We start from the raw sequence: 18,993 nt of genomic DNA on the forward strand, positions 1-18,993 counted from the left end.
CACCAAAGATGTTCGGCGTGTATTCGATGTTTTGGCTTTGCATTTCACGACGTCGACCCAAACTATCTCGGCGCGTTTATTCTTAGACTAAACGGTCTGCACGCGTTGCAGTCCTGTTCGTTGTGCTCCAGAGATAAGCACAAGTTGCACACTTCGTGTGAAACAGTGCGAAGATACTTTGCATGGCACCAAGGACAGAACTTGAATGGAGTCCGTTCCATCAACTGCGAGGTGGACCGACACGGTTATGCCCTACGCCCTTCCCGGATTTTACAATCGGAATAGAGATTTTCCTCGTCCAACACGATACACAGAGGAGTGGGATACGCGTTTGAAACAATACTGACGTGGGTAGGGTGGATTGTGCACCAAGGAGAACCCAAAGAACGGTTTTGAACTGGAGTGCAGCAATACACGTCCGAACCTGATGGCGGAAAAAAACAATCTACCAATGGAGTCGATGCCCATGCGCACTATCACCAAAAGGAATCGTCACCTTTACGGAGTTTTTTATATAGCGCGAACTTGACCCAAATCGGGTATCAGAGCGCTTTACATAGCACCAGTTGCATTACATGAGGACACATTCATTTTTTATTAGGCATGGGGAGATTAAGTGATTTTCCCAGAATCACAGGATGCTCAGCGTCATTGCCAAGACTCGAACCCAGTTCCCCAGATACAAGGTGGCCCGCCCTAGCGGTTAGGCCGATTCCTCTCCTTATCTCGTGACTGGAAAGACTTCTTTGAAGAAAAACAACTTGCAAACATCCAGAACGAACACAGAATGGCAGGAGTATGCAAAGCATGTGATGTACAGCTCACATGCCTCGAACATTGTTTTTCCTGGTTCTGGTTATTATACTCACAGGAAACATGAATAAAGTCTAAGAGGGCAGGTTATCTTAGAGGTTTTGGGCTGCCTCATCAGATGCTTAGATTTTCACTGCTCCCTAAATCACACACACACCACTGAATCTTATTCATCTGAAAGTTGCAACCCAGTTGCCAACAGTCTTCTCAGGCCCCTGTACAAAAGCCCTCAGTTTGCTCCAGATCACAGGAACAGTCAACTGCAGTGGGATGTCTTCAGCAATGTCAAAATATATCAGTTACCATCAACTAAAAGAATGATCTGACCACATTTAGCAACACCATGTCAAACTACAGTCATACATCACTCCTAGTGGCACATACAGGGTTTTCTGTTACAAAAGCTAATTCCGGGAGGTAGGGGTGCCAGGATCACAAGCTGTTTTTCATCAGCTCTTGGCAGTTTTTATTTGGGCATGGTGAGCACAGGGTCCAGAATAGGTGGCTGAAGTAGGTCGAGGAGAACAAGTAACTCATTTATGGGTTAGGCATAGCACTATGAAAGTTTTACAGTCCTACAAAATCTGAAAATATTCTGGATCTATCAAAATAGCTACATCTACTAGCCCTTCCTACTTATTAGTTTAGAAGGGGGCATTTTAATTTCCTTTCAGAAGGACAGGTGGTTTGCCTAGCTTCGAATCAATGCTGGTATCTTACCTGTTTTATCTCCATCTTAGGGCTTGGACACTTGTGCACAGTGCAGGAGGAGGAGCATGGCCTTCCTTGGGATTCATCTTTGGGATGTTTGACATGCTTTAGAAGACGAGCGATGAGGTCCTGTGACAAAATACAGCAGAATGCATTAGACATGTTACCAAATTTTAGAAGAGGTCTTTTAACTTTCTTTTGTTTGGGTTCCTCCCCCCTCTGCCTTTTGCCACTTCTCACTGATTAAGGAGGAGGGCTATGCTTCCTTCCAGAGGAAAGGAGTGCTCACTCAAGCTTCCTGCTGCTCCTCCCTCCCAAAAGCCACCATTGCAGCTTCTACGCAAGCCAGCCCAGAAGGGGCAATCACATGATCCACACACTAAGTGCCAGAAGCTTAAAAATTACCCTCTTTTACTTCTCCCATGTAGTCCTCTTTACTTCCTGGTCATACTACTCACTGGGTGACGTGAGTAGGTCCCCTGATTCCATCTTAGGAGAACTCTCACTTCTTGACTACTGCTCCCTTACTTCCCACTCCCAAACGCCTGCAGCCCCAACCCTGATTGGAACATAAGGGTAATGGAACCTACGAAAATATAACCCACTTCACATGGCATCCAAGCAAAAGTCATAACAGGGACAACATCCCTTAGTGACACCATTTTGCTTTTTTATGATAAGTGTCCTGACCTTTTAACAAACATCATAAAGTATTCTTGGTCTTGGAATTTTGCTGTTACCATTGTTCTGTGGGCTCAAACACCTCAACAGTATAGTGCAGTTGGGGGAAAACGGGATTAACCAAAGGTAGCGCTCACATTGCAGCTAAGAATTTAGTTGGTATGTGGAAAGTTGTGTCACATTTTCACTACTATCCTACGTACATGATGACAGCACTCTTTTCACATGTACCTGTCATTACACCTTTCATTGAATGTTTAAAGCCTGGAGTATTCAGCAGTTGACATTTTATCATTAGTAACTTGTTAGAAAATGGGTTTTACTCATTCTGTGGGTAAATGTAATAGTACATATTGCCAAATATTGTTATAAGCAATCCATTCCACCAATCGACAAAAAAAATTAAACACTGCCAAAAGATCAAGGTTTCTAAACCCTGCACCTTTAATCCAAGCACAATACACTGGAGGAAGAAAAGGAAGAAACAATGTTTAGTGACATCCCTAAACAACAGATCTCAAGCAAAATAATCTTAGGACAGTCTTTATCACTCCTACCTTGTATACCAAAGTTACTTTGCATTGGCCCCTTCAGTAAGAACTAAAAATGACTCATTTTCTCTCATTTTACTTTCTTTGAATGACATTCTAGTTTGTGGTTGTGCAAGTGTTTATGTGTTTACACCGATGAAGGCTATGTCCCTTTCTGTGGAGTTTTAACATTTAACATAGGCTTAAACCTAAAACAGGCTAGCCTAATCTGTAGGCTTACCTACCCTACCTGCCACACACAAACACTCTATTTTGCTCTCTCTCTCCCTTTTTCTCACCCAACTCCCCCAGCCTCTCAAGCTTTACCCAGAAATCTTCTATCCCAGCTAACATCGAAGAGAGTCATCCTCATGAATGCTTAAGACATTTCACAAACCAGCTGGCTTGAAGACCATGGTGATCTGCTGTTAGTTCCACCTGTAATGGTGTCCTATTCAAAAGGACTTCAAGGCTGTCCAAAAAGAGAGTGAGAAGGAGCAGCATACCGGTATCCTGAACCAGGGATCACTGGGTAGAAAATCAGGAAAGCAGATTTGAATCAGGCCCCTCCCCCCCTTAAAAAACTATGCAGTTTTCTGCATCTTATTGTGTACACTTCTCACTCGGCTCAAAGTGCCAGTTCTGATCGGAGGGCAAGCAGATCCTGCTGCTTAGCCACTGTTGATGGAGCAAGTAAGAAAAACTTAGAGTTTGCCCCTAACCACTGCTACTTTCACACACTGGTAAACTAATTATCAACTGACGACTAGCATCCCCACTTTCAATCACTGATGGATGTTCATCACCATTCTAAACAGTCCTTGACCTTGGCACTTTGTATATCAGCTAAATCCACAGCTGCCAAAGTTTCAGATTTCTTATGTGTGACATTTTTATAATTTCTGTGTAATTATGAGTGACATTCAACGACTAAGAGTGATCATCAAGCAATGAATACGAGGGAACCCTATAAATAACAGAATTACACCCATTTGAGCAACTAGAAACTCTAAAAAAAATCTTAAAAATGATGCAGAGCATCAGAAATGGAAGAGCACTAACCTACAACAACAAACCAGGCCTATTGGCATTGTCAATCCTTACTGACAATATCACGACACAGTCCTCCCTACCACCATAACAAACTGAAAGCTCTGAATGGACACTTGACTTACCACTGGGCTACCTTTTGAAATGCTGTAGACACTGTAAGGTGCTGTATATATTGCTGCTTTGCTGCTGTCACGCTCTGTTGTTAGGCAGGCTTCTGTTTTTGTCTCAGTTGTGCAGCCAGCTTTTTTCTTTCAGGGACCCAGTTATCGATACTGGAGTCAGACCTCTGGCAGAGGAGCTCAAAAGTGGACGACAGGACTCCCGCTGGCAGATGATCACAATTAAAAATGTGTGCACTCCGCTGTCTGTCGCGGCCAAGATCTGACCAAACAAACACTGTGCCCCGGACTCCCAAAAGAAACACATGTGACCGGAGGACAGGAAGTAAGTAATAGAGATTGTCTGTCACTCAACAATTATGATTTCTAATGAATCCCGGCCCGGCAATTGCAGGCCAGGTCACCGGCTTGGCGGTTGAAGAGGGTGCCTGAGGACTGGTAGGCTGAGGAAACCAGCAATATCGTGCACTGTGAGATGTCATGCATCGTGGAAGTTGCTACATGTCTCCTGATGACAGCACGGAAATGAAAAAACCACAAAGCTGCGGTTCGCCAGCATTGCTGCCAGCCTGGGCTGATCTGCGAGTTGCCAATAGAAGCAGTGCCTTTGCCAGAAAGCAACAGGCAAGGCGCCATGCCAGGATCAGAAACTCTAATAAGATCAACCAGTAGAACTATATCACCTTAGTGCTACTCCTAAAGTAATGAAATGTATTTGTTTTATTTGAATGACTGGACAAATTTGAAGAATTGTTGAATTTTGTGCAAACCTGTAATTTCAAAAATTGTAACAAATAGTGGCGGTGTTGAGTGGAATAAGCAAGGTAGATCCATTGTCAAACATTTTATTCATTTCAAAATCTGCACCAAATAGCAGCGGTATTGTGTGGAACAAGCAGTCGATCGGTTATCTAATATTTTAGTATAGACTGTAATCACTGAATCACTTTTGCATTACGTTGCATCAATCTTTGCACAATGATAGGTACTGATGTTAGTATGGATTGTAATCATTGACAGACTTTAGCGTTCGTTTGCACAAATCTTTGCACAATGATAGCTATTGTTTTTAGAAGCAAATTTTTACTGAATCGCAAATAATATGTCAATCACTATATTTTACCTTGATTGTGACCGATGCATTACTATGTTAAGTGATGCACTAGCATTTTTATATATATTGTAATGATTTATTAATCCAAAAATTACATTTACTAGTGCTCTATAAAATGTGGACAGTTGCATATGCTTAAGTCCTTGTCGAGGTCCCATTTTGTGACAAACTACAGATAGCATCAGGATAAATAAACAATCAGTAAAGGTGAACACAGTGGAACCCAACAACTCACTCAATGGGATTTTACGTGGTGGTCACAGGGTGGCAATATTAATGTGATCTTACCCAAGAAGACACTTATTGTAGGCAGAATGACAGAGTACAAATCAATGAATCTTACCTGATTCCCTCCCGAGTGAGGAATCGAGTAAACAGTCTGGGCTGTGCACTGAGAACTCAGTGGGCTTTCGGGGGTCTCACTTATAGCATCTTTTTGTTGCTCCAGAAAAATAACGACAATCTGAAATCAGGCAGCACAAAAAGAGATAACAGTCAGCTACATGATAGGCACAGGAAACTGACACATATTTCACTCCAATAGTGACACTTACAGGTATTTGAGGATATGACCTTAGTTGTAATAATAGCATTCCCACAGAACTCAAGACACAACCTCAGTAGAACTCTCACATTCACACAAGTCTCAAGACAAACGTCATTCAATCTGTAAGAGGAACAAACACAACTTTCTTTCTAACAGTAACATTTTCATGGAAACCAGGCCACAATAGTTATTCTTAAAGTAAAAATCTTACAGAACCTGGATTTCAATGTTATTTGTACTTTAACAATACAAAAAAACCTGGGACATGACCGTCATTCTAACAAAAATATTTTCACAGAACCTCTGTTGACATAATGGTAATTCAAACAGTAACTTCACCTCGAAACCTGAGATATTATGGCCTTTACTCTTAACAGCCATGCTCTCTTTTCTGGAGCTTGTGGGCGAGCAGTTTAAGCTTAGAAGAGGGTAGTGTTAAGCATTTGATGTACTTACAGGGACAATAAATGAGAGACACACTCCAGAAGTAACTTGAGACTAATTTAGAAATCAAAATGTATTTTTACAGAATCTTTAACACCAAGAACTTCGCAATCGAGAAAGTACTTTAGACGTTATTAAATTTTACAGTAGACGCAGTAGAAAATCACAGATGTCGGATTTGAAACATGAGCCTCAAACGCTGTAATATCCTACGGGAGAAACATTCACTGCAAATGGCCACTTGCAAACAAGTTACAGGACTGAGCTTCTGGACTTGAGGTGAGTAAGGACAAGGTCCAATAAAGCACCAAGAGTTCAGTTTTACTTGCCCTGGGGTGTCTGGGTAACAAGGTGCTTTCAGCAGTGGTAGCCTCGAGCACTACACGCTGTAGTCAAAGGGAGAAGTACCTGTAAGAAAGAGGCCGCAAGAAAGGACTGGGGGGCCAGTTCAGCAGAATCAAAAAGGGGGCTCTGGTCTTAAAGGACACAGGGACACCGTCAGTGGGCTCGTACCTGGGCTGTGCGGTCCAGGTGAAGAGGTGTTTTAGTCAGTGGGACGCTGGTGTTAGAGGCTCTCAAGTTTGGTGTCGACCTGAAGAAGGGGATATGGGCACTCTCGGTGCTAGCATATGCAATGCCGACATCCTTCGTTGGCTGGTCGGTCTTGGCAGGGTCGGAATCTGGATTGGACTACAAACAAGCCTTGGTTGCTGTAAAGGGTCCAGTACCCCCGGTATAGGTGCAGGGCGCCTCCTGGGGTCCTTGTGTCTCCCGACTTGGTGCGGAGACAGCTCGGACCCTCTGGAGAACAGTGACCTCATCCTGGATGTCTGCTGCATTGGTGGAACTGGAGGTCAGCAGAACAGTGAACCAGATGTTACGGTCAGGGCCTGCAGGTTGCAGGGAAGTGGTTCCTCCACTTCAAGGGAGATGGTGGCTGGTTGGTGAAGTGCTGGCACCCCTCCAAGGCTTTTGGAGGATGCACAGCTGCAGGACAAGTAGAGTTGTCACAATTGTCGGGACAGAAGTAGGAAGCAGGGTTTGGCGGCAAAGTCCACAGCTAGCCCACAGTTCTCGCTTCTTCGGCTCTTCTTGGTCCTGCTCCTTTTTTACTCAGGCGAATCTGAGTTCCTGGTATCAGGAGACCGCTTAAATACTGAACTCAGGGGCATTAAGGGAAGTGAAGGATAGTAACCAGTGGGCCACTTACCCCTGGGGTCACTGCACCCCCTATACGACCACTTCTTGTGGTGAGTCGGCAAAACCATGTCCCAGAGTTCCGAATGCCACCAAAATAAAGATTGTGGAATCCTTCTTTTTTGGAGCACATCAGGCAGCCCACCTACGGGGTGAGACTAGCCCGGTGATACCAAACACCACAGGTTTCAGTGAAGCCATAATGTAGCTGTGGAACTTGTAATGGCCAGTGACCAGTGTGTATATATACTAAAGATGGCATCCCTGTTCAATAGTACTATCTAGAAATTGAACAAGGCACTACAGGGGCATATCAGATCATGCAAATATGTCTTCATATGTAACATAATGAACCCTGCCTTAGGACTGACTATAAGGCCTACAGCAGGGTGACATACATATTGAATGCAGTGTCTGTGGGCATGGCACACAGGGTGCATGCGTTTGGTGGTGGGTCCCTTTGGGTGGCACAATACATGCTGTAGCTCTAAGGGACCCTCTTTAGTACCCATGCCCTAGGTACCAGAGGTACTATTTACTAGGGACTTACAGAGGTGATAAAGGTCTTGCCAATTGGGGAACAATTGAGCAGTTCCCTTGTTTTAGCAACAGAGCACTGTTACTGGGGACCTGGTTAGTAGGAACACAGTGCACGTTAGTCTAAATTGCATCACATACCAGGCAAAATGTTGGGGTAAACATATCAAAAGGGGCATTTTCCTATAGATCTCTCTCTAGGCAATAATATTCCAATGGAAACCAAGACATAGCCTCTCCTAAACAGTAATATTTGCACAGAATCCAGGATTTGGTCTTCACTTTACAAACATCCTTGCAAAGGAATTCAGGGGCAGGCTTTAAAACTAGAAATTGGATTTCAGTCCATGACAATCTTTAGTCCTAACAGTATTACCTAAAAGGAACCCAGTCCCAAAATTGCCTCCAACAGTAAAATTGCTACAGAATCAAAGATAACTTATTTAGTCTCATAGTAACATAGCATATAATCTGGACCATGCGACACGTCATAGACAGCTGGAACACTGAATATGAGCTCCTGCAGAGGAAGGTGACAAACAACAAAATCCTGACATATCGTGGGTATCTACCGTCTCGGATCATTCGTGAGCAATTTGAAAGTTGGAAGATCTACTGATAAGTCAGCAGCATATCCAAAGGCCTATGGAGGAATGACTGGAGCAGCACTGCTTTTAAAGAAGCGAAATCGGAAAATGGAAACCAGGCGCAAGCAAAGGAGTCCAGCACACAGCTGAAATGGAGTAACAGTGAGGGGAGTACTAACCACCCAGACACTGGTCTACTTTGACCCTACGCTGGAGCCAGCCTGAACGGAGCAGAGCTGGGAGCCTGTGTGTGGTTGTGCAGAGACATGGGTTCAGTAAGGACTGTGAGTGCATGGTGAGCAGATTTGCCCCCCACACCATCTGCCTCGCTTTTCAGTCACATTCTAGACAGTTTGCAGCCCTTACCACAAGTGCACTGTGAGGGAGGCATGGCCTGCAGGCAACACAGAGGACAGATAGAGAGAGACAAACGGGTCACTCCCACCAGACAATCCCGCATTGGGTAGCTTCTGAAGAATCAGTGTCTATGCATTGGGAAAACAGGAAAAAATATCCTGAGGAAGGAGATCCGACATATGGCATGCCTCTTCCCTGATCCTTTTAGTACAACCCCAGCCAGTACCCCCTAACTGCATAATAGAGACGAAAAACAATAACCCTAAACAAAAACGGAGTCGCGTGTTAATTGTGAGAACAGCTCTATGCAAGAAGGCAAGGACTGTTATCAATAACAAGGCGAGGGGATGCGAGAGACTTTAGAGTACTGGCAACTAAGCGGCATACTCAACTCCCCTATAATAGTGCAGATCCCAGTTGGTAACTCCCTGCTTAAATAACGCTACACAATGGTCCGGGAGAAAGGTTCTAAAACTATGCAATCTAATAAACTGGAGAAATATATATTCAGGGGCAGTTCGATCAGAGAGGGTGAGGAGCCAGTCGCAGAATCAGTGCAAGAAGACCCTGGAAATCAAGACCCATCTCTTAGAGAGCTGATGCAGGTAGTCAGAAAATCTAGATCAGCCCTGGAACACAAAGTGTACACTATAGCTCTAAATATCAACATCAGGCTTGTCGATTTGTTTTTAATGCCCGCTAGGAAAATGATACGGAAGCCATCAAACATCTTAAAGTGAAGGTCCGCCAACTTACAAGTGCTACCCAGCATATACATGCTAGAGCAGAAGATGCAGAAGAAAGCTCCAAGTGCAATAACATCTGCCTGGGGGGCTTTTTGTAAAAAGGAGAAGGGAAGGGTGCCAAACAATTTACAGAGGATATATAAAAAGGCAAAAGGAAAATGTTACTTACATTGTTATCATATGTTTGCAGCTTGTTGTACTGTAAAGTCACATCCTCTGCACACTTCTGCTTTCTAGTATGGAGATCAGACGTTGCAAGTTGTTTTTGTGCGAAAAAGCCTTTTCGAGCCTCAAGGTGGTATCAGTCTCATTCATTACTCTGCATTACACATGGGCACTAACTCCACTAAAGGATAATGCTACTTACCCAGTATGCATATGTTCTTGGCATTTAGAGCTGTAGAGTCAAATGCTTTAGCATAGATCGGCATCTGGTGTTGGGTCCGGATATTTGCACTTTGTTTTTGTTCAAAGAATTCTTGTAGTCACGAGGTAGGTAACTCCTCCTTTCAGTGTTAGTGCGCATGGGCATCGACTCCATCCTTAGACTGTTTAGCCATAAAAGGTGATGATGGAGTTAGTAAAGTAGTAAAGATAGATGTTCATGTAAATTGTATCTAAGTAAGATATCACTGCAACAGGTAATGGTGCCCGGGGAGGTGGGTGGGCGCATATGACTCTCCAGCTCTATATGCCAAGAACAGATGCATACTGGGTAAGTAGCATTTTCTGTTCGAGGCATGTGAGCTAAAAAGAATATGCTTTAGAAAAGACTATAAAGCAGTTATTTCTGAAGCGGTGGCTAACCTGTAGCTGCTGCAGTGGTTTGAAATAGTGTTTGTAAAACTGCCTGGCCCACACTAGCTTGCTGTTTTGTTAACATCAACACAATAATGTTTTGTGAATGTGTGTGGTGTAAACCATGTTGCAGCTTTGCAGATGTCATCTATGGGTATGTTTCCTAAGAATGCCATAGAAGCCCCTAGTTTTCTTGTAGAGTGCTCTCTAGGGGGAATTGTTAATGTGTATTTAACTTTAATGTAGCATATTTGTGGGTAGTGGATTAACGTGATTGTTGTTATAGTAAACGACAAATTCTTCCACTTTGCTGCGTAGCATGCTCTTGTGGTAGGGCGTCTAGCCTCTTTGATAACATTCATACAGTCTGGCAGAAGATTAAGGTAGCCAAACTCTAGAATTTCAGGTGCCAGATCGCAAGGTTGAGTTGATTGGGATCTGGATGTCTTATCTCTCTATGGTTTCGAGTAAGAAACCTGGAGGAAAGGTGTCGTTTTTGGTGGGGAACTACTGATAGGTCCAACAGAATTGTGAACCAGGGTTGGTGGGCCCATGTGGGAGCAACTAGGATAAGCGTCAGGGAGTGCTGTTTGAGTTTCTGAACCACTAACGGAATGAGTGGGAGAGGTGGACAAGCGTAAGCAAATATCCCTGACCAATTCATCCATAGTGCATTGTCCTTGGACAATGGGTGTGGATGCCTGGACGTGAAGTTTGGGCAATTTGCGTTTAGGTGGGTGGCGAACAGATATTTCTCTGAGAAGCTCCACATTTGGAAGAATGGGAGGAGAACTTGAGGGTGGAGTTCCCATTCCTGGATCTGATGTTGTTGACTTTCTCCGCAGCATCGCACATCAAACGCAAGAGTATCCTTAAGCATTGGAATGTCATCAACGCTGGGATACTAAACTTGGAACGCCCGGTGTTTGCATGTATAAAAAAAAAACATTAGGGACCATCTTGTTAGAGCTGCACTCCCTAGCACCACATGTGCAGGTACACTTCACGATCATTGGGGGATACCACCGTTGACAGGGCATGCCAAATGTGGAAATTGTACTGTGTGTAAATTCACCATTGAATGTAAAGAATTTGTGTTTGGGGAAATCAAATTTTAATTGAAAGAATTTTCTAATTGTAACATCTGCAATGTAATTTATGCAATCATATGCCCCTATTACAAGATCTACATCAGCCAGATCATACAAAAGGCCCGGATCAGGATCTGTTAGCACAGGAGCATGCTACGCTGCAACACACCCAATGCCCCTCTGATTGAACATTTCCAAGCCATGGGCCATACCGAGAACGATATACGCTGGACAATCATAAGCTTCATAAAATTGCCACAACGCGGAGCCATTCTTTCACAACTCTTAAACAAAGAAGAATTCAAATGGATCATGCGCACTGGCAGCATCCACACAGGCTTGAATCGCCTAGAGGACTGGAGAACACTAATATAATGGATTACCAAAGATTCATGTTTCTCCAAGCTCTGATCAATGCTATTGATGCTTCCTAGCGATACAAAAGGGGATGATGGACGGAGCGTTTGAGCAAATCAAACACTCACCCCCAGTCAACTGATCTGGGTTTAATCCATCACCATTCTTTAGCCCACTCAGCCACCCCATTTCAGACATGGCTATATGCAAATCAGTCTGACCCTGTGCCTCATGGGAACAGTCCAGCCCGAACTGCCAAGCCATGTCTTCCATGGACCGGAAACAAGCATCCTGGGACCGGTTTCGGATTCATAATCCTCATCAGCCAGGCTATCTTGAATCCAGTGGCCAAGTGAGCAAGGGACTCACGTCTGAGCATACCCTGCCACACTTAGGGCGAACAAAGCTATACAAAAGGGGATGATGGACGGAGCGTTTGAGCAAATCAAACACTCACCCCCAGTCAACTGATCTGGGTTTAATCCATCACCATTCTTTAGCCCACTCAGCCACCCCATTTCAGACATGGCTATATGCAAATCAGTCTGACCCTGTGCCTCATGGGAACAGTCCAGCCCGAACTGCCAAGCCATGTCTTCCATGGACCGGAAACAAGCATCCTGGGACCGGTTTCGGATTCATAATCCTCATCAGCCAGGCTATCTTGAATCCAGTGGCCAAGTGAGCAAGGGACTCACGTCTGAGCATATCCTGCCACACTTAGGGCGAACAAAGCGATACAAAAGGGGATGATGGACGGAGCGTTTGAGCAAATCAAACACTCACCCCCAGTCAAGTGATCTGGGTTTAATCCATCACCATTCTTTAGCCCACTCAGCCACCCCATTTCAGACATGGCTATATGCAAATCAGTCTGACCCTGTGCCTCATGGGAACAGTCCAGCCCGAACTGCCAAGCCATGTCTTCCATGGACCGGAAACAAGCATCCTGGGACCGGTTTCGGATTCATAATCCTCATCAGCCAGGCTATCTTGAATCCAGTGGCCAAGTGAGCAAGGGACTCACGTCTGAGCATACCCTGCCACACTTAGGGCGAACAAAGCGATACAAAAGGGGATGATGGACGGAGCGTTTGAGCAAATCAAACACTCACCCCCAGTCAACTGATCTGGGTTTAATCCATCACCATTCTTTAGCCCACTCAGCCACCCCATTTCAGACATGGCTATATGCAAATCAGTCTGACCCTGTGCCTCATGGGAACAGTCCAGCCCGAACTGCCAAGCCATGTCTTCCGTGGACCGGAAACAAGCATCCTGGGACCGGTTTCGGATTCATAATCCTCATCAGCCAGGCTATCCAGTGGCCAAGTGAGCAAGGGACTCACGTCTGAGCATACCCTGCCACACTTAGGGCGGGATTCATTATCCTCATCAGCCAGGCTATCTTGAATCCAGTGGCCAAGTGAACAAGGTACTCACGTCTGAGCATACCCTGCCACACTTAGGGCGTGAGTCCCAGGCTCTCCACACCACTGAGTCAAGCTATCCTGGCTGAATGAAGGCTGATAGCCAGAACCCGGTCCTTGGATGCTTGATTCCGGTCTGGGAAAAGACATGGCTTGGTAGTTCGGACTGGACTGTTCCCATGAGGCACAGGGTCAGAGCTGATTTGCATATAGCCAGTGTCTAACCCAGGGTGGTGTGGAGTGCAAAAAAACGATGGATTTAGGCCCAGATCCTTGTACTGGGGTGAATGTATGACATTGTTCTACATTCTGTCCATCAACTGTGTTTTTTGCAATTGATGCTTCCATGCCACTCTCTCCATTCATGACATAGCGTGATCTGCTTGTGTATCGCGTCGCCTTTTATCTCACATTCCTTATTGGCTTTACACTGTGTTTTTATGGCGTATTATACCGCTACTTAAACGCCTAGCCTAGCATAAACATCAATGTCTTTCTATCTCTACTCATTACAAATCGTGATCTGTCTGTTTACTGCATTGCCTTTTGTGTTTCACACTCCTTATTGGTTTTTTATGGTATTTTTGGTGGCATATTAGATCGCTTCTTAAATGTGTAGCCAACAATAAAAGCATATCTCACGTATTCCTTCACATTCTACCCCAATTCACCCTTCCAATATGGGTGCGTCATTAGCTCCTCAATCAGGTCACATCACTGCGCTCCTTACCACTTAATCTTGACCCAGCCCGGCTTCTGTACTTCCCTTCCCGGAGAAGCAGGAGTCAGTATGCTGCACTCTGGCAGCTGATCGGTAAGTCCCCAATCCTTGCTCTCAGACAAGCACTACACAGCATTCATACAGCACCACATCATCTGTTACAGTTGTGTGAACTTTTTCCTGCTTTTTAGAACTCTGTCCATTGACGTATTCGGACCGCGCAATCATCTATATTGCGAGAAATACCAAGCCTACTGCAATCCCCGTAATCGGGTTAATAGGACAATCGCCCTCCTAAATCCCGCAGGAGACGCTCATCCTCCTTTCATGTACTCCAAGATACCTCAAGTAGGTAAGCACCCCTGCTTTCCTTTCGAGCGGCTACACCACAAGAGCCCGCAACTATCTCTTCATCCGCTCTTATTTTATCACCAGGTCCAGCAACTGCTGCTCGTGGTCACTGTACCACTCAGCCACACTTCCTTGCCCCCAGCATTGCATCGTGCTCTCCGGCCTGACACGAGGTATTCCTTCATCATCAGCTATCTTCAAATTCAGCTTTATTAGTCAATAAATCATCCTTCACTCAATAAATCATCCTTCACTAGCTTTCGCTACACGCCTATCAATATGCGGTTCACTCCTGTTCATTTTCACACCACAGCCCAAGCATCTCGCGGCGACAGATACTTTACCTATTCTCTCAGCAATTTGAATTTACCAGCACTACCTCAGCGTAAAGATTACCCCCCCCCGCCCCCCATAGGCTTTGAGCTTACTAAATTCCACAATTTGATTGTCCTTTTTACTTTTAACCATGCATTTCGACTGATTATAGTCCTTGTTTACAGTCTGTCATTATTTCTGCCCCCCCCCACCCATTTTTTCTTTCCCCAATTTGTGTCATTTTCCTCCTCCTTATCTAGTAATTTCAGGCAATTGTTTTCAGGCATCATATCTATAATGTTCTGATGATGATCCTATATCTTTTTGTAAAGACTCAAAACGCCGTCGACAATTTGTGAACCTTATACACCAATATTTTTATGATTTATTATGTGTAAAGGTTACTTTTCTACAAATGTTTGTTGTACTATGATTGCTTCATACAAACAACCACATGCTGCCTGAGCCTTCTCTGTTTCCCCTGTTAAGTGAGTTCATGGATACAGGCTTGTGTCCCACTGTAATTATTTCACATGTTTCGTTTATCTCTTTTATTTGCATATTAAATTGCCCTTGTCCGGCTGGATAACGGCCAAAATATAGTACAGATTGGGTCTATATTTATTTTTCTTCCATTATGTGCTTGCTCTGGGACCACTGTCTCTTAAAATAAGTCGTTGACGACTGAGCAGATCTGCAATTTGGTTGTTTACTCCTGGAAGATGTTCTGCAAGGAGATATATTTTTTGAGGTATGGCCCATCTCCAGATGCTCTGTGCTAGCTGCGAGAGCTGGAGAGAGTGCGTCCCCCCTTGCTTTTGTATGTAGTACATCGCTGTCATGTTGTCTGTGCGAACCAGGACAGCTTGAAGTTGAAAGGCTTTCAATGCTAGAAAAAGTGCTAGCTGTTTGAGATGGTTTATGTGGAGTTGTTTTTGTTGCAGAGTTCACATGCCCTGAATGGTATGTTTTTCCAGATGAGCTCCCCAACCAGTGAGGGATGGGTCTGCTGTTAGCACTATCTGTGGAACCGGATCAACAAATGGCCGCCCCTTGGAAAGGTTTTGTATGTTCCACCACTGCAGAGAGCGATGATTATGGCCATCTACCAACACCAGATCTGATAACTGATCTTGAGCCTGGTTCCACTGGCGTGCTAACCATTCCTGTAGGGGACGCATTTGAAGTCTTGCTTAGGGAACAATTAAAATGCAAAAAGCCATCATTCTGATCAATTGCATGAACACTCGGGCGGGTAATGAGTGTTGAGGCTGAAACTGGGATATTAGAGCTTGCATGTTGCGAATCCTGACTGAGTTGGGGTACGCTAGAGCTTTGCGAGTGTCTATTGTGGCTCCTAGATACAGTTGTGTGTTGGATGGTTGGAGGGGAGAGTTGGTGAGGTTGACAATGAACCCCAAGTCGTGAAGCAGTTGAACTGTCTTTCGAGTGTGGTGTAGGCAGCTTTGTTGTGATCTGGCTTTTATCAGCCAGTCGTCTTGGTAAGGGAAGATATGAATGTGCTGTCTTCTTAGATGAGCTGCGACTACTGCCGGCCACTTGGTGAAAACCCTGGGTGCTGTAGTTACTCCGAATGGGAGAACTTTGAACTGACAATGTTGTCCGTCTACCACAAACTTGAGATATTTTCTGTGAGGAGTGTGAATGGGAATATGGAAATAGGCGTCCTTTAAGTCTAGAGTGGACAGAAAGTCACCTTGCTGAAGTAGTGGGAGCACCTGCTGGAGTGTGACCATGTGAAAGTGGTCCTACTGTATGTACAGATTCAGCTGTCTGAGGTCAAGTATAGGCCTGAGTGAGCCGTTCTTTTTGGGAAGTAAGAAATACAGGGAGTATACCGAGGTCCCTTGAAATATTTTTTGATAATCAAGTTTATTGGCATTTATATGAACCCACACAACTACATTGACAGCGTAATCAGGCACATTACTTCGATAATCTATAACAATAAGGCTGGAGAAAGAGACATGCTTATCGGGTTTCAGGTTTAAAAAGTGTGAGGAGCACAGTACAGGAAACACACCCAGGAATCAGGACAAAGGATTGAACCATTTACCCCACATCTTTCCAAACAATTCAGGGCAACCCCAGGTCTCAAAGAGGGATTCCTCTTGGATCCCACAACAGTCCACCCCCGCCTCTACTTCCGTAAGGTAGGAGGCCTAGCCTGAGACCAAAGCGCTGCAATGTCGAGCTTCGCTGCAGCCAAAGCTGTTCCCAGAAATCGTTTATCAGCCCGAGAGCCGTCCAGGCCATCGAACACGCCTAAAAGCAGACGCACTGGATCATGGGGAATGACCCACCCCAGGGTCTGTGTAAGCTCAAGTTCTACTCCCACCCAGAATGACGTAATGGTGGGGCACTGCCAGACCATATGATAAAAATCAGCCGGAGCGTGGTCACATCTTGCACAAGTCGGGGAGGGTCTCAGTCGGGCTCTGTATAAACGTGCATGGGTTAGATATGCCGTATGTAAATAATAAAGCTGAATCAGGGGCAGTTTAGAGGAGGTTGTCAAGGTCTTGGGAGCCATGAGAGCGTACCGCCAGTCTGCATCCTCCAGGGGGCCCAGCCACTCCTCCCAGCGGGCGAGCAGTGAGTCTAGGGTCGCGGGTCATTATTCACTAGAGCGGTAGATCCGCGACACCCCACCCCTACCCAGATTCCCTATCACCACTTGGGCCTCAAGTGGACTGAATTCAGGGAGGGAGGTGGAAGAAGTAATGTGTGTATGGAGGGGAGGCGCTAGGGGGCGTACAGCGGGATGGCTGCCTAAGGTGTCAGCTCCGCCGGACGGACCTCGGGCAAAAATGAATTTAAGCGCATAGCGGACTTTGTACCTAGCGAAAAGGACAGAAATAGCCGTCAGAAGACCCGTGGAGTGAAAACCGACGGATGAGGTGCCTGCTACACGGCTGAAAGTGCTATAAGAACTGTGGCGAATGAGGAGATGTGGCGCAATTAAAATGGCGGCCGGGACTCGACAGTGAAGCATTACAAAGGTACGGCGGTGCTCATAGTGTAACAGTGCGGGATCTCTGCAGTCTTTCCGCCACAGAATCTGCCCAGATCCTGCTAATAAACTAGAAGAGCGGAGAAGAACCGCATACACAAAGCAGAGAAGTGTCACTAGTATATACCGGACACAGCGCGTACACAGTTGTAAAATGGCGCCCACCATGATGCATGGAGAGACATTATATTGAAGCAAGTAACCGCACGCTGCAGCGGTAGACACCATACCCGGCAACAACATTCATTGGGTGTAAAAAAAACAAAAAAAAAAGCATATTACGCGTGATAACATGTATGTCTGAAATACATGATGTGCAATGTGACCGCGTGTCCTCCCAAGGCAAGTGTATGCAAGAGCGGCTGCACCTATACATGACGGAACTGTACGGCAATTACAAATGGCGATTGGTGCATTATAATGTTCAATGGAGGTAACAGGAGGGCGAAAGGCAGTGACCATCACTATGACAGACCACGGCTTGTAAAGGGCGCCAATATTCCTATGGATTTAACCCAGAAGGCAGGCGGTAACCTTGCTCGCGGAGGACTGAGGTGCTGAACACAGCAGGAAGGCAACGGGAGGCCGACACCACTCTGAGTACCTAGCTAGTGCATGGTGAACTAACAGACACGTGGTACTCTGCTGCATGAGGATCGACTGCGGACTACGAATGGAAGATGCCACGAGTGCACTCCCTGCTGTAGCTATAACGACGGAAGGGACTGAGCTCCATTATAAGTACCTTGAGACTTGGAGATAGCTTCACGACCAATAAGTCACACCACAAACTAGGACACAGGCGTGCACAAAGGAGACGCGCAGCTTGTAAGATCGAACAAACGAAGATTCCACTCATTGGGTAATCAGCATATTGCACGACAGCGATCAGGACTGGGGAGTGCGGCCATCTAACACTGGCACAAATACACAGAACAAAATACTAATAACACCCAAAAACAAAAAACAAAAAAGAAGAACAAAAAATAAAAAAATAAAATAAAAATGGGCAAGCCAGATAAGCAACAGCCAAAGCTGTCGTTTGAAACACGACGACCAAACCGCAATGGCGCGTCGCACTCGGACACAGAAATGGAGGGGGAGACGACCTTGACCAGCGGCATGGAAGCAATTCTGAAGGCCATTCAAGCCAACCTGCAAGATATTAATGGCAAACTCGATCATCTTACTAACAGAGTAGACAACATGGCGCCAAAAATGGATAAATAGGGGGAAAGGTTGGATGCGGCTGAAACCCGCATTTCGGCAGTTGAAGACGAAGCGCACACTAGTACTGGCAAATGCACGTCCATGGAGAAAGTGCTAGAAGTGATCAGAAACAAGGCAGAAGATTTGGAGGCGAGGTCACGGCGGAATAATGTACATATAGCGGGCGTACCAGAAACAACCAACACAGGCCTCATGAAGACCTATGTGGAGGAGATGTGTCGGACGTTATT

The 18,993-nt window shown here is 45.3% G+C and overlaps 1 protein-coding gene across 8 annotated transcripts in view; it reads right to left on the minus strand.

The window, feature by feature from the left end:
• Nucleotides 1-18,993, minus strand: part of LOC144783823 (uncharacterized) — a 982,913-nt gene that overhangs the window by 756,145 nt on the left and 207,775 nt on the right. For all 8 annotated transcript variants that reach the window (XR_013601608.1, XR_013601607.1, XM_078662569.1 and 5 more), the window contains exons 6-7: nucleotides 5,365-5,484; nucleotides 1,534-1,653 (exon numbers count right to left, since the gene is read on the minus strand). Coding sequence is in view for 6 of the 8 variants with exons in the window: in XM_078662569.1 (XP_078518695.1) it covers nucleotides 1,534-1,653; nucleotides 5,365-5,484 (240 nt within the window). In the remaining 2 variants the exon portion in view is untranslated. The remainder of the gene's footprint in view (nucleotides 1-1,533; nucleotides 1,654-5,364; nucleotides 5,485-18,993) is intronic.

This window comes from Lissotriton helveticus, chromosome 10, assembly GCF_964261635.1.
Source record: "Lissotriton helveticus chromosome 10, aLisHel1.1, whole genome shotgun sequence".
Taxonomy (NCBI): domain Eukaryota; kingdom Metazoa; phylum Chordata; class Amphibia; order Caudata; family Salamandridae; genus Lissotriton; species Lissotriton helveticus.